This window comes from Seriola aureovittata, chromosome 13, assembly GCF_021018895.1.
Source record: "Seriola aureovittata isolate HTS-2021-v1 ecotype China chromosome 13, ASM2101889v1, whole genome shotgun sequence".
NCBI lineage: Eukaryota > Metazoa > Chordata > Actinopteri > Carangiformes > Carangidae > Seriola > Seriola aureovittata.
Genome location: NC_079376.1, coordinates 19,414,047 through 19,430,011, shown reverse-complemented (window position 1 = coordinate 19,430,011; position 15,965 = coordinate 19,414,047). Strand labels below are relative to the sequence as shown.

Sequence of the window (15,965 nt, the reverse complement as noted above, 5' to 3'; positions counted from 1 at the left end):
TTGTTTTTTACTCTGTGCATTTTCCCTTGCAGTCAGTGTATTAATTGATGTTTTGAAGTGCTAATATGTCTGTGTGTTTGTGATTATTAGCTGGCCAGCATGATAGAGTGGGGTGAAACCTTTGTTTTCCACGTGGTGTCCCGAGAGTTCCAGCTGGAACAGCCCAAGCCCTCCGTCATCTGCCAGCACGGTGTTGACCGTCGTATCTGTGATGCAAAGGTACAAACGCTACACAAAAATGCTGCACAAGATGGGAGCTTCATTTCTTATCACACTCTCACTCCCTCTCCTGTAACAGTCCAGCATTGTTTTGAACTAGTGAGCAGCTTTGTGTGTCTGAACCCTGACCAGAGCTACTAAATCAGCTCATTAAGCCTTTTTTTTTTTTTATATCAGATTTCAATGTTGGTCAGAACTGTACCGTGTTAGAGGAAATGTGCAAATGACATCAGATAATAAGGGGAGAACACTGTGGCATTTTCTCTAACGATGCATGACTCTGAGAGCACACTTTTACACAGTTGGAGAAATGGAACAACAGCCTGTAACATAAAACTATTGATGTAATCACAGCAGCCATACATAGCATATGTCGACAACGCTATGATGTATGGAATGAAGCTGAGAGAAAACAAGTGTCTCACACAAGATGTCTTGTTTTCTTATGCAAATGCAAACAAGGATATTTTTAAAATCTCTGCCTGAGAGCCCTCATTAGTTTCTGACAGCCGAGTATCTCTGGCTACAGGCTACGTAGCGGTGCGTAAAGCTCAGTCAGACTAAATTGGAGATGGCTTCCTTGTAACTTGGTGCTAAATGGTCGCTTTCTTTCAGCTGAGCTGCCTGCCAGGTCACTGCCGCACATCAGAGGAGCTGAAGTACACCATGACCCGACTGGCCATGGACGGAGTTGACCTCTTCATTGTGGAGCACGGCTGTGCTGCCAGTATCAAGGTAATTAGCACCAAAGTCATGATAGTTTAACTCTATGTCAGTTTAAAAATATATGGTTGATTTTTTTTTTTTCCTCCATATGTGTTTAGATCCTTTAAATTTCCCTTTCTCTCTTCCTCCTTAGACGGGGATTATTCGCGTAGCCAACTGCAACCTGCACAACCAGGCAGTGGGAGAGGGCATCAGTGCTGTGGTGCAGGACATAAACATCCGGCAGTACATTGAACAGCAGCAGCACAGCGAGGCGACCAGGCTGCAGCCGGCTGGACAGGGTCAAGGTCCGGGTCAACCGTTAGGTCTCGGTCAGCCCCCTTTGCTGCGACGCTCTGTCTGGCTGGAGGCGGGTTCACTCAACCTGAACCTCATCACGGCAGACATTGCCTTGGCCGCGGACCACCCAGCCAAATGTGAAGTCCAGAGGCATTTTCTGGAACTACACGATGCTCAGACCAAAAGGTAGAAAACACACAGTGTCATCTGTTGTTTGCTTTTCCAAGCGCTTCCCCACATTGTGTGAGCATCTTTTCAACTTTGTGTTAGTCTTTGTTTAGATCACCAGCCACTATTGTTCACCTTTTATTTCATTTTTGAATTTGCTCAGAGGTAGCAGCCCTCTCAAGTTTAAAAGAGTATTCATAAAAACACCATTTATCACAACTGAAAATTCTTTGCAAAGTAGCAATGACTAATTCTCTTTATCACACCTCCGTAGAATGAGTCACCGACTTTCATGGTGAGGTTCAGCTCATAATGTAAAGTAGATATATTTGAACAGAAACAATGTCGATTCATATCCTGTCATATACAGTGATCCAGGCCATAATATGTGATAATTAGCCAGGAGATTGGCCACCCTCTGCGATAATACATTTACCATCATTTAGAATCTCATGAAAGGTCTGCAGGGAACCATTATCGGTACAGATGTTTCTTTTCTAGGTTGTAGTTGGACATGACATTTCTTATTACTGTAGCTGAATGGACTGCATGTGATGAGAAAGGGAAACTTAACAGAACAAAGGAGGTAATAAATGACTGACAACGGCTCCCACTACCTACTAATCTTTCTTACTTTTTTCCCCCTCGTCTCCTCAGACTCTGGTTCCTGTGGCCAGAAGAGGCTGGCGTTCGGAACAAGCGCAGCAGGAACCGCTGCGGCTGCCTCGGAGGCTGCAGGTTCTTCGGCGGCACCAACATGGGCCTGGACTTCTTCAGGCTGGAAGAGCTGACGCCGTCTTCCTCATCGGCGTTCTCCACCACTGGCTCCGAGTCAGACATGTGTTACGGCCAGTCCTTGCTACAGCCTGGGGAGTGGATCATTACAAAGGAAACACCCAAAGTGGATGGTATGGATTTGCTGTGATTTATTCTACATTGCCTGATATCCTGTAGAGGACTTGTGCTCCTCCAGGAATCGCTTTAGGGGTTTCTTGTGAATCTCAAGGAAAATCAAGAATTAGTTACATCCACAATGTTTTAATTCAATACTAAAACAACAGGAGTAAGATTTTTGATCCTTTTCTATCATTGTCTGCTAAATGTATCTACACGAAACAGAAATGATTTTATGTGTAAACTTAAATGTTGATAATGCAAGACATGATAACATAAATAAAACACCCAAGATGACGCCATAAAATTTATTTAACAGGTGTTCCCTCCATGTTTTTCATAGGGAGAGTTGTCGGGCTGAAAACAGACACACACTCGCCTTGCCTGCCTCCTGAGCTGCCTGAGAGGCGGGGTCAACAGCACCTCAGTCTCCAGGTGCCCCAACGCTCCCACAGCTCGGCCTCCTCCTCTGAGGAAAATAGTTCGTCCAGCGCGGCGTTGCCCCTGCTGGCTGGGGAGAGGGACACCCCCTCGCCAAGCACAGAGGAGCGCATGTTCCCCATGAACGGCAAAAGCCCTGCTGAGTGAGTAACAAACAGAATGACTCACTGCTTTTATTATTGTCTGCACTCGACTAACTGTAAAATGTGATTTAACAGGAAAAATATGTTGAATTCTAAGCAGGCAGGTCAAGTAGGAACCACTTTTTGGCATTAAATCAGATTTTTCAGCCTGGGTGTAGTTAATATTTAATTATTATAATTGATTTTTAATGTCAGTAATTTTTTCTTTCTGGTTACTTTGCAGCACCCTAGGGGAAGTCCCAGAGGTCTCACCAGTCTCACCCAACAGCTCCCAGGACCGCTCATCTGTGCGCTCACCCCTCTGCTCCCCTCTCAAGCGCCAGTCCTCGGTTCACTCAGGTCGCCTGGGCAGCACCAAGAGCCTCTCGGCGGCCGTTTTTACCGACAAACCTCCTCCTGTGCTCTCAGGAGGCGTACAGTTCAGCAGCGAGGTTTCCCGCAGCGACGAGAACGTCCTGGATTCACCTCGCCAGCGCAGAAGCTACGGCTCCTTTCCCTTCACTCCCTCAGCGGACTCCAACACCTTCCATCAGTACCGTTCTGCCGACTCAAGCATGTCCGTGGCCGACAGCGAGGCCTACTTCTCCGCCGCCGAGGACTTTGAGCCAATTAGCAGCGCTGATGAGGGTCCGGGGACATACCCAGGCCGCAAGAAGAAGAGGAGGCAGCAGATGCAGCAGCCACAGCAGCCCCCGTATCACATGGAAAACTACAGGTCAGCTGAGGCGATAACTTAATATATAAGATGGGACGGAGAATATTCTGCTCAGCTTCAGCGGAGCTCACAAAAGTTCTCAAGGTTCAAAGTTTCAAAAATTTGAGAGGAGACTGTTTGTAGGGCCAGATCAAGGTTAAGTATGGGATTAAGGTGACGATAGATTCAAGGCGGCTCACAGTAATATCAAAGAGTTTCTTATTTCTCATCTGAAGGGCAGATGAATTAATGACCTGTCTCACAAGTTCTGACCCTGCCAGATTGCTTTAAGTGTTACCCCTTATGAATTATGTTAAAGGACCATTCTCGGGGGATCCTACCCTTTATGATTTACATTTTACGATTATGATGAGTGCACGTATTTGATTCCCCCCCCCACTTAGTCAGTTCTTATTTAGGGATGTTGCTGTGAAATTTTTATTTTTTATAGTTTTATGAAAAAAAATCACATTTTCAGGATTTTAATAAAACAGATGCTCTACAGCCAAACTTTACTTTAACAGAGCGATAGAATTTGAGTTTCATTACAGCTGGTGTTGGAGGAAAATACTATAGAAACCTTTTTGCAATTTGAAAACAAAAAGTAATGTATTGGAAACCACTGCAGATTGGAATGAGAAAGCAGTAAACACTTGCCTCAAATAATTTCTGATGATTCACACTGACAGCTTTGCAATGATTTTGAAATATGTCTTAATGGCACATTATACAGGAATACATTAACGGTGTCATGACATTTTTATGTTTAATACCCAACGAGTTTTGAATTTTATCGTGTAAAGCAACTCGCCCTGAGGTGAAACACGTTGCAGTTTTCATTTATTACTTTGATTCGATCATGCATGGATGGATGTGATGTGGAGGAGGTTGTAGCAAATGAGATGTTTGATCCATGGGCAGCCACTTACTGCTGGTGTGTTTTTTGCAAATTGGATTTCAGCCTTGTTATGCAACTGCCTTGTCATTTTCATATTACCCCAAATGTTCTCACATTGATTTCAGCACGGTTTTTGATTGATATAGCCTCCACACAAAAACAAAGAATCCATTCAGCCTTATGATAAGTTTCTACTGGCGTAAGCCCACCCAAACGTAAGGCTGAAATCAAGAACAGTAAAGCAGATACAGAGCAGAGGTATCGGAGATTTTGGCTCGAATGCTGCTAAAAAGGAAGGTGTTTTTCAAGCATGGTTGATTTCTACATTGTTTAATCATAATCAGCTGTATTATGTAACAAATGCCTGTCATTCAAGTGCAAAATAACGTCATTTTGATGATATTCGATTGATATTTTTGATGCCCATATTTAAATATTTCGACCTCCCCCAGCCGGAGCTCCATCTACCACAGCGTTGAGGGTCCCCTCACGTACGTTCTCAATGGGGAGTTAATCACCGAGCCACGCCCCCTGCCGATGCCACCAACGCTGCCCCCTCTCCCGCCTCAGCCTCTGCCCAGCCACACATCCCAGGCCTCCTTCGTCTCAGCCCTGGCCATGGAGGAAGAGAGCTCAGTGGAGGCGGAGAAGACAGCTGAACCTGGACCGGTCACCCGACAGCCCCACGTCATGGCATGCTACCAGAGCTACCTGGCCCACTACCAGGTCAAATATCTCACTTTTGGTCCATATCCATGCAAATACTGGGTTCATACTAATATCAGCACATGCAAAATGCTTGTTAGCACACTTTGCACCATTCCTCTGCACAGGCAGGAGTTCTCAATTACAGCTTCCCATATCTCCTCAGTTTTATCTTGTTTTGTTTGGTTCAGAAGATCCACAGCACCACAGAAAGACAGTTGCTTAGATTATTTGTCACTACCCAACTGCCCCATATTATTGCCCCATAGTATAAAATACATATATTTTGTGGCGACACATGTAATGATTACATAACCAGTTTTATTGTCTCTGTGGTGACTTTTTTCATTACACATATTTCTACTTCACAACTGCCAGGTCTCAAATTGGTCTGTGAAGCAGCCCACCAATAAGAGGACCTCCAAGTCTTCCCTGCACCGCCCCTTAGATCTGGACACGCCCACCAGTGAGGAGAGCTCTGCCTCCTTTGACCAGCTCTCTGTCCCCAGCTTTAAGGTCTGTCACTAATGACTGAATGTCTTGTGTATTTTATATAACATTTATCAGAAACTTAAGACTTTTGTGTTGGTATTGGCTGTTTAAAAGATTTTATCTCAACACAACCAATACACCCAGTGCTTCAGTTTTAAGACATAACATTTTCTTTTACACTTTAGGTGATAAAGCAGGGCCTGTCGGCCAGTTCTCTCCTGGACAGAGGAGTTCAGCTGATGGGAGAGAATAACAGGTATTAAAGCCACATTTTTTTCTCCATCTCATCTTTTAAAATTTATAATAAAACCACACTCCAACTCAGTTAAATGTGTTTTTTGAATTTGTTCACTCAGTCAAATGATGAATTGCTTCACACTGTCCAACCTGTGCTGTGATCGCTACTTCAACATTTTTGTTTTTCCACAGTACACCATATACCCCGCTGGACAAGAGAGCCATGGACAACACAGATGAGGACACAACAACAGATGACTGGACTCTGGAGCAGCCTTTAGCTCAGACCAGGACCACTGCCATCGTGGAGGTGAAGGGGGCCATCAATGTGGTGCTCACGCCCCTTGTGGCTGAATCCCTGGACAGGTAGCAACCAATTTTTTACATGTGTCCTCTCAGCTCTCATTATGTCTTAATGTCTTTGAAATACTGTTTATCATCGTTCTGCAACCTTGTTCTGAAACCTTGTATGTCATCTCTGCTTTTTTGACCACACCCTACTTAACACTGGATTTTTTAATCTCATTTTGAAAATCCTGATTAAAAAAACCTTGGTGTTTAATGACTCAAAGTCTTTCTCACACTGCACATTCTTAGTTAAGGGTTATTTTTAGCCTGAGGCTATGATTTGACCTTAAGTCAATTTAATCACCATGCACACTGCATCTTTGCTCTGAAATTCTAACAGTCCTTCAGAGTCTGGTCTCGTTCTTGGTTGGTGTACCAGTCTAAATCTTTAGTTTGCCAAAGGCTAACAGAGCTGGGCTAACAGTGTTCTTACATGCATGTAGCTCCTGGCTAGAAAAGTGTGGAGATTGATGAACTGTAGCTAGAAGGTTGAAGATGTAGTGACATAGTAAATCTGATTACATTTGATTAAGTTTGTCAAATCTTTGTGTTTTTACTATATTTCTAACACGGTGAAACACGGTGTGTGCTTGCTCTGTTCCAGGTATATTGAGTCCATGGTCCACTTTGCTAGTATTCGACACCCTGCGGCAATTCTGGACGACCTTCATGGGAAAGTCCTCAATGAGGCTTATCAGATCAGCAAGTCCACCGTCACTGAGTCTGTGAGTAAAAGGAGTCAAAGAAAACAGTGTGAAATAAGTGTTTCTATTCTAATTGGTCTGAGATTTGACAAACATTTATTGAATTGAAGCTCACTTTTGTGTCCAACGACTGATGTCCCACTGTTTTGGATCTGGATCCACACAGAGCCAAACAGGCAAGCAGGAGCACAAGCTGTCCAAGACAGAGGGCACGACCCCTGGCTCCATCAACATCTCCCACGGCCAAACGGACCTGTCCGTCAAACCAGATAATGTGAAAATCAAGGGCCTCCAAGCCAACGTCTCCATCCCCAAGGTGAGACCCGTGACCCCGAATAATGAGAGGCCAGCTCTCACCAAGAGAAGTTCCAGAGCAGGGACAGAATCACGAGCGTTACTGTACATCACTTGACATTTTTTTAGGGGTTAATATATGATCACTGGAATGAGCGGTTATCTCATGAAGCTTTTTAAAATGTGGATTTAAAAACATAAGTTACCCTTCTGAAAATAGTCTTTGTTATCAACTATATCAGTAATAAAATACAAAAACTCCTCAGACTTTCTTTTTCTGCTCCACTGAGTGGGAGATAAAATGTGCTTTTACTGAATGTTGGACTGGACACATAGATTACTTTCATTTGCAGCTATTTCAGTATTGATTTTGCTTTTTCCCCCCTGTGTATCTTCATATAGTGAGGACCAGAACATTATAGTGTATCATTATATTTGGTAAAAGGTAGCCTCACACACAGTATGACTAATCTGTGAGACATTAATGGTTGTTGTGGGCATCGCTCTCTTTTCTATATTAATGTGTGAGTTATTTTTTTGCAGCACAGTACTTTAGTTCAGCTTGGTTTAGGTGCCTTTTTGTTGTGTTCTCTCTGTGCAGGTGAACCTTTGCCTCCTGCAGGCTTCTGTAGAGGAGGGGTCCCCTTCTTGCTCCAGTAAGTGTGTCACACATGTGTCTCTGGTGGCGCTGTGCTTCGACAGGATTGCCACCCAGTTCAGAATGAACAGGTAATGCCTCGACTACACCTCGTGTCATTGTGTGTGTGTGTGTGTGTGTGTGTGTGTGTGTGTGTGTGTGTGTGTGTGTGTGTGTGTGTGTGTGTGTGTCTGTGTGTGTGTCTGTGTCTGTGTCTGTGTCTGTGTCTGTGTCTGTGTCTGTGTCTGTGTCTGTGTGTGTAGACTGACTAAGCTTTTTTGAAGCATGTCCACAGGGCTAATACACCTCATACAATTATGCTTTACCTATCATAATCTGACCCAGTAGAGGTGGTGATTTTTTTTTTCCTGCATAAGTAATGAGCACAAAAAAATGACAAAAAATCTATATTGTTCTTTCTCCCTCATATCTGACAACAGTCAAGCTCAGATATAGACACACATTTGCTTCCTGCTTCTTACAGGGGCATCGTAGAAGAGACTCCCAACACCACAGAACATGGCCGACCCTCCGTCATGCTGGAGAAGTACGCCTCAGCCACCAAGATGCAGCCCCAGTCATCTGGCTCTCTGCGCTCCAACGCCGGCATCGAGAAAGGCAAAGAGATCGCCGCAAGGCTCAACGTCCACCGTATCCACAGTCAGCTCCGAGGCCTCGACTCCACAGGTCGGTTCTGTAAAATGACAGCCCAGTTTGATCCTCTTTTGAAGTTGGATTCTGGACTTTTACATGACCTTCAGCCTCTTGGTTAATATGCTGTACGAGCTGTCCCACACTACCAGGCAGAAGTGTTTAGACCTTTTGACTTTTAGTACATTTTGTGCGTAACTGTGCGTTTTTCTGATTTTTTTTCTTCTTCTTCTCCCCAAGCACTTTCCGCTGGAAATTTCTTTAAAAATTGCAGGCAGGTGTCTAAAAACGTGGAATTTCTAACAGTCCCTTCTCCTTCTGTAGACATCGGCACATGTGCCATCACAGCAATCCCCTTTGAGAAGTCCAAAGTGCTGTTTGGCCTGGAGGAAATGGAGGAATTTTCACTAGTAGATGAGACGGATGCCCAGGCCACCTCGGGTGATCTGGGCCGTTCCACAACCTCTCTTGAGAAATGGGGCTGGATCATGTTTGAATGTGGCATCGAGAACCTCACAGTCAAAGGTAAACCATCCCACAACAGTCCTCCCTTAATTTAAGCCTAGAGATTTGAGAAATTTAAAGATGATTCTTATATAAAGGTGAAGGGAGCTTGTATTCATATTTTTGGATGTGTAACACTTTGTGCGACAGGGGGCCGCCAGTCTGGAGCCATTCTTTACAACGCATTTGGTGTGATGGGACGCTCGGACGCTGGGGGGAAAACGGGAATATCTAAGTCTAATGGGTCGACAGGCTCGCAGACAGGAAGTGGTTACAGCACTGACGTCTCTGATGACAACCTGGCACATGATGCTGTCAGCCCTGCTTCTGATGTCAACGAACATTCGGACTCAGACGACCAAGTAAGACACTGGAAAATATTCGGATGAGATTTTCTTCTTTTTTTTTTTTTTTTGCGGCCCAAACAAATACGAAACACAAAACCAAACATTCATTCATTTTCTACCGCTTATCCTCTAGTAGGGTCGCGGGGGGGCTGGAGCCTATCCCAGCATCTTTTCGGGCGAGAGGCGGGGTACGCCCTGGACAGGTCGCCAGTCCATCGCAGGGCAAACACATAGAGACAGACAACCATTCACACTCACAGCCACACCTATGGTCAATTTAGAGTATCCGATTAGCCTAGTCCCCATTTTGCATGTCTTTGGACTGTGGGAGGAAGCCGGAGTACCCGGAGAGAACCCACACTTGCACGGGAACATGCAAACTCCACACAGAAAGATCCCACGGCCGAGCCGGGACTCGAACCCGGAACCTTCTTGCTGTGAGGCGACAGCGCTAACCACTGCACCACCATGCAGCCCCAAAACCAAACAAAACACCCAAATTTTAAACTCTGCTGTATTTCATGAGCTCCAACCCAATAAATATTCATATTTTACTGCAGTATTTGAGTGCTATAACCCAATGCAGAGTTGAGCTCCACATGTTCTTTTGCCAATTTTTCTCAAGGTCAACCTTTGTATATCTAGTGCTTGTGATGGTAATGTCAGAGCGGTCTTATGACTCAAAATTTCCCTCGGTGAGAAAACAAAATATATAACCAATATTTGCACCCATTAGCATCCTGTTTTAAAATGAATCTAAGGCGAACTAACAAGCCCCCAAATGTCACATAAAGTGCAGGTGGACGTGCAAAGAAAATCAAATTTGAAACAAAAGGTTGATGTCGGGTCATCTCAGTCTAAAATCGTTGAACATTCATCATTTTTCCTCCATTTTCTCCGAACATACAAATGTCACTGAATAATTTTATGCTTCACACAAGATTAGTACTCTAAGACTGGGTCAGATATGCATAAAAAAAAAAATTCAAGTCATCAAAATAGATCAACTTTATTCTCAAAAATAAGTCATGATAGCAAATAGTCTCTTCCCAACTGTTAAACCTGTTCTCTTCTGCTCTGTAGGATGAAGGGGTCGAGTCAGACGACCTGAAGAAAGACCTCCCCCTCATGCCCCCACCGCCTGACTCCAGCAGCATGAAGCTGACCATCAGAGAGATCTGGTTCAGTTTTGCTGCTCCCACTAATGTGCGTTCACCTTCGCAGGCCATCTCCAGGTACGACTGCGCCCACGTTTATGGACCTTGTCATATAAATGTCTTCACATTGTCACTGGACTTCAATGATTTGTGCTTAAACTACACATATAGGTATGTAGGTGTAAAGTTGAGTTCAGAATAAAAGCCACACTTCAGCCTCATCTTACCGAAGCTGAGGAAGCTCACTAGTCGTTTGCTTTTAGTGTCAGCAGCGTGGCAGCAGGATTGTATCACAAGTACTATATAATCTGCTGGAGGAGGTTTTTATGAAAAACCTTCTCTCTTGTTTGCCCCTGGCAACAGTTGTCAGTGGTTGTCAGGCCTGTCAGCTTCAGAGGCCATCAAACTGAAAGGGTCCACCGGCAGGTAGTGCACCATGTACATGGTGTCTGCAGCTGAGAATAAAGGGAAAAAAAAATTCTTAACCACTGCAAGAGAGAGAAAAATGTTGACATCATATACATGCATTACAGCTATTGGCATTGCCTCTCAACCATAAGAAAAAGCAGGAAAGAATAAATGAATGAACAGTTATGATAAGGTGATTAAAGCTTTTATGCCTCCGTTGTGTTCACAGGCAGTTGAATCTGCTCAGCACAGCCACGCCGGCCATCGGAGCCTGGTTGGTTCCCATCGACCAGCTCAAATCTTCTCTGCGCAAACTGGACATGGAGGGCACACTGCGTGTGTGTGCTGTCATGGGTTGCATCATGACAGAAGCTCTTGAGGTCAGCTGTTATCTGTAGTATTTATCTGTAGACACAAATAAATACACTGGACAGTATCCTCTGGTTTGATGTATGAAGTAACATTTTTATCAAACTACCTTTTCGGCTTTTTGGCTTTTTAATAGAATAAAACTCTTGATTTTTTTTTTTCAAGTGTGCAGTTTTAACTTTTCTTCTCTGCATTGTGACAATAGAAAAAGAGCATCCACATCCCGATCCGGAGCAAGTACAACCGCGTGACCAAGCGAGCTCGCTACCTGCATGAGAATCCCTCCTGTATGCTATGTAATATCCTGCACCGCTATCTGCAACAGGCCGACTACTCCATCATAGAGGAGGCCACCATGGTTAGTACAAGGCTCACACTTTTTTATTGCTTCCATTTTACAAAGCTCTTTTAACTTGACCACAAAGAGTTAAATGGCTCGTGGAATAAAGCTATATGGTCTCATTTGGACCCAACTTTACAAAAAACAAAACAACTGGCTGTATTTGTAAGGGGTCTTAAGTGCTCTTGGCTCCCCTTCAGAAATTTAATTAAACTGTTATCAGTGTGAAACAGTGGCAGTAATCCACTTCTTTCCTCCTCTCCTTCCCACCGCAGAATGATGGGGTCCCAGCCCTTGTGACTCTAAAGAAAGGGCTGGTAGCTCTGGCCAGACAATGGATGAAATTCATTGTGGTAACTCAGGGCTTCAAGGCTATCGGTCTGATGAGGCCCAATCAGCTTACTAAACCCAAGGAACCTCAGCAGAGCCTGGGTGAGACCATCCTGGGCCTGGACAATGGAGCTGCCCTGCAGAGTGACACCAGTGCTGATGGAGCTGAATTTGAATTTGACGCAGGTGGGAACTCACAACTTCCTGTGTTATGTTATATTATGTTATGATATTATGTTTAACACTCCATCTGTAGCAACAGATGGAGTGTTAAACATGGAGTAGACTCTTAACCTTGACTTCTTCAGTGTTTTCACAGAAATAAATAGACTGTCACCTGTTAGCAGAAAGCAGAAGTAGAGATGAATGACTGAGTGTGAATCTTCAAATGTAATTTCATAGCGGTCACATGGGTCTTTCTGGAGTTTTATTTTATATAATTATTGTGAAGCCACAGTGAGTGAACACACCATGTTGCTGGAGGGAGCGTGCAGTCGTCCTCCACCTAAAGAAGCGAACTCCGGTCCTGTCAGCGGAGTGGAGATCATGAGGAAACTGTCCAAGTCCCACACACACAGCGAGTCTGCACTCAGGATAAAGGTACCACTTTGAAAATGAGTGTCCCAGTTATATTCAGTTACCTAATAATGTAATTTATACATGAGGATACACATTTCCATAAAATGCTGTTTTTCTTAAATACATTTAATACCTTTTGTCATTTGGACTGTTGGTTGGACAATTTGAAGATGTTACCTCAGGCTCTGGAATAATTTTCTTAAAATTCATTAAGGAAATGACATTGGTGTCAAGAGGATGCCACTGTTGGAAAGCCAGGAGGGATCAGAGCTGGGTGCAGATATGACATTTTCCTCCATCTGTCAAATTAAATTGTGACATTTGTATACCATCTTAGGATCTATTGAGCAGGGTAGCCAGTGTTACTGGTGTTAAACGTTGAGTTTTTTACATGATTATATATCAGCGGTAATGCCCACATTCATCAAATAAAAAACGTTAACTTGTAATATAAATACTAGTTATCAAGTGTCGTATGCTACACTTATGAACTGAAAAGATCTGCTCCATGCAGCAGTATAGCAGAATTGTATCACAGAGTAGCAGAGTCTTATTGCATGATGAGAGGAGAGTTGTCCAACAAGACGATGGCGGAGGTCTTGATGATATTTTGGCTTTAAAGCCAATGCAAAAAAGGGAATCTAAAAATATTAATGAGGCAACCTGCAAACTTTAGTGAAGGTGGCAGCATCTGGAGGTAACACACAACTGATCTACAGATATTGAGCAGACACACGTCTTTTCTTGTTAAATAGTATAATTGGTAACACCGGTATTGTAATGAGGCTTTCAAGCTCTTTTATCAAAACAATATTACTTCACCTTTGAAGTGTTTCCATAATGGTGCCAGACACAATGTGTCCCACTGGTCGTTCAAATAAAAAAGCCACTGGCAGCTTATGAAAAGTGATACAGTGTGAACATGACCTCCTCTCAGTCATATGTACATTTATCATACCCAGGGCTCCCATCCATACCAGTCACTGAGCTACACCAGCGGTGACACAGCAGCTGACTCACCCGCCCACGTGAGCCGCGCAGGCCTGCCAGCCAAGGACAGCCCGAGGAAGGAGAGTCTCCTGAGCAATCTGACGGGCAGCTTTCGGAGTCTGCACAACCTGCTGGAGGGCACGCCTCAGAGGAACGAGCCTTCTGCTGCCGCCGCAGCCAAGAGCAGCTCCCTCACTCGCACAGGTACTCATGCCTGAGCCACTGCTGTCTTATATAGTGTGTGGAAGTTTCTGGCAACCAGTGATCACAGGTGTGAACTTGATTTTTATTATGCGATGGTCTACTTGTCATTTTTGCTGCAATGCTGACATCTACCGGTCAGTTATGTGAATAATAACAAACCAAAATAGACTCACAGCTTGGTCCCTCCTCAGGCTCTTGCCCACTGTGAACAAACATGCAGAGTCAGTGAGCTATGAGTTATTTACTTTGTTTCACTCTGTAACAATCAGTGACCCCTGCTGATGTCACCTTGCTTCATTAAAGTAAAAATACTACATTTAAGCTTCAAATGGAACACTGACTTTCAAACAAAACACAGCGGAGTTCAAAATAAATGGAGGAAAAGAAAAACACCTACATGTTTTGAATCCGAATTGCAGTGTAAGACAATGACTATCTACAAGAATATGTGTGTAATGTAAGAGCTTGAAAACTCTACAAACCCTGTCCTTGTCATAACTTTTGTGATCCCCAAATTGAATACATTAACCTCATGTGCCTCTATGATGCAAGATGATCATGGAGGAGCAGTCGGTAATTACGTGATGTCCATTTTTTTTGTAGTCTGTACAATGATGTAACGTCTTCTCAATCTCTTCCTTCTTGGCCTCAGGGAACAGTTTAGGGACAGATATGCTGACGGAGCACCCGCTGCTGTCGGAGCCCTCCTCCGTCAGTTTTTACAACTGGATGTCCAACGCTGTGGGCAACAGGACTGGAGCTGGAAACCAGGAGTCCCCGGTCAACCGCTCCCAGCACAACAGCCTACAGACAGGTCAGACATCATGGTTATTCTAAAAATGTAATTTTTATGGATAGACTCCTCCAAAAAATTTGGGGTTTCAGGTCATTAAAATGAATTCATTTCTTTGGAGCCTTCATGGCAGAAATTCTGCTTTTTTTTTTTTGCTATTAAATCTTGTGTTATAATGCTGCTAGAATAAATATTAATCACTAACACCTTCAAACTTCTGCTGCAGTAGCTGAGGATTCTCCTGTCAACCACTACCAGTATAAACCACTGGCAACAGTTAACAGCCCAGAAGGAGGTCAGGGATTGTAGCTCAGTGTTGTGCTGATGGTGTTGGTGAACTAACTAGCTAGCTAACTGATGAAATTAGTTTGTCTCCTGTGTTAGTAAAAGGCTACATCCACACTACTACTACTACTACTACTACGAAAACAATCTCTGTTCAGATAAGCGTTTTAGCTCCGGATAAGAAATAATCTCCGTTCACAGTGACACACCTGAAAATGTTAAAAAAAAACAGTTTAGAAAGGTCAGTAACACTTGTATTTCATTATCCATGCTGCATTTAGCACTGGTAGTCGAGGCTGATAAGACCCAATCCGGGAGCGACTGTAGGTGTCTACGTCATTGCTTCCAAAGGTCTCTGTTTCCCGTCCGTCCAGACTACAATGCTACCCCTTCGCTTTCAAACTAAAACGGGTCCAGCAGCGTTTCCAAAAGTCTCTGTTTTAGGGGCTCGGAAAACCTCCTGTAGTGGTGTGGACGTCCGACATAAACACTGCAAAAGTGATGAGTTTTAAAACTAAATCATAGTAGTGTGGATGTAGCCTAATAGACACCTACATGTAGAACTCTGTCAATATATCCTGCTGAAAAATCTGCAAACAGGAATGTTGTTGGTGTGTGAAAAAGACTAGATGATTGTCATCCATTTTGGAGGAATGTTTGTTTGTTACAGCAGCAAAGACATAGACAGAACTGTAACAATAAATACTGCATAACGTTTAAACCATTACATGTAGATGTTATTATGTCATTATAGCATATATCAAGAGAGCACTTTTTTTTTTTTTTTTTACCTTTTTGATGCTCAACGATTGTTTGACACACGGTCTGTTTTTTATACCACCATTGTCAGAATTTTCAAATCCTCCACACGGTGCCTTTTAAAAAAATAAGAACCTGAGCAGTTTTTATTTGCAAGCCTTCATGGAGCGCTCTATAGGTGGGCTTTACCTTTCTGAAGAGGTCACAGCAGTTTAAGCCAACTGTGCAGACCTCAGCTTATGTTAGCACTGAAGCTGGAATGCAAGGATAACATTTTTTTTCTTTCCCACTGCCACTCATTAACTAAGATATCCTTAGTGTTGGATTACTGGCCAGCACTGAGCGCTGATCCAATATCAGGGCTCTTTTT

The 15,965-nt window shown here is 43.6% G+C and overlaps 1 protein-coding gene across 12 annotated transcripts in view; it reads left to right on the top strand.

Moving 5' to 3' along the window:
- kiaa1109 (KIAA1109 ortholog) overlaps positions 1-15,965 on the top strand; it is a 70,838-nt gene that overhangs the window by 16,391 nt on the left and 38,482 nt on the right. For 11 of the 12 annotated variants that reach the window (XM_056392817.1, XM_056392827.1, XM_056392825.1 and 8 more), the window contains exons 23-45: positions 91-219; positions 835-954; positions 1,079-1,410; positions 2,050-2,300; positions 2,630-2,870; positions 3,094-3,585; positions 4,915-5,188; positions 5,546-5,683; positions 5,845-5,915; positions 6,089-6,262; positions 6,849-6,969; positions 7,115-7,264; positions 7,844-7,971; positions 8,364-8,566; positions 8,855-9,055; positions 9,185-9,396; positions 10,465-10,616; positions 11,176-11,326; positions 11,521-11,673; positions 11,931-12,171; positions 12,437-12,585; positions 13,527-13,758; positions 14,411-14,572. In XM_056392817.1, coding sequence (XP_056248792.1) covers positions 91-219; positions 835-954; positions 1,079-1,410; positions 2,050-2,300; positions 2,630-2,870; positions 3,094-3,585; positions 4,915-5,188; positions 5,546-5,683; positions 5,845-5,915; positions 6,089-6,262; positions 6,849-6,969; positions 7,115-7,264; positions 7,844-7,971; positions 8,364-8,566; positions 8,855-9,055; positions 9,185-9,396; positions 10,465-10,616; positions 11,176-11,326; positions 11,521-11,673; positions 11,931-12,171; positions 12,437-12,585; positions 13,527-13,758; positions 14,411-14,572 — 4,477 coding nt within the window. The remainder of the gene's footprint in view (positions 1-90; positions 220-834; positions 955-1,078; positions 1,411-2,049; positions 2,301-2,629; positions 2,871-3,093; positions 3,586-4,914; positions 5,189-5,545; positions 5,684-5,844; positions 5,916-6,088; positions 6,263-6,848; positions 6,970-7,114; positions 7,265-7,843; positions 7,972-8,363; positions 8,567-8,854; positions 9,056-9,184; positions 9,397-10,464; positions 10,617-11,175; positions 11,327-11,520; positions 11,674-11,930; positions 12,172-12,436; positions 12,586-13,526; positions 13,759-14,410; positions 14,573-15,965) is intronic. The other variant, XM_056392815.1, reaches the window with a different exon arrangement.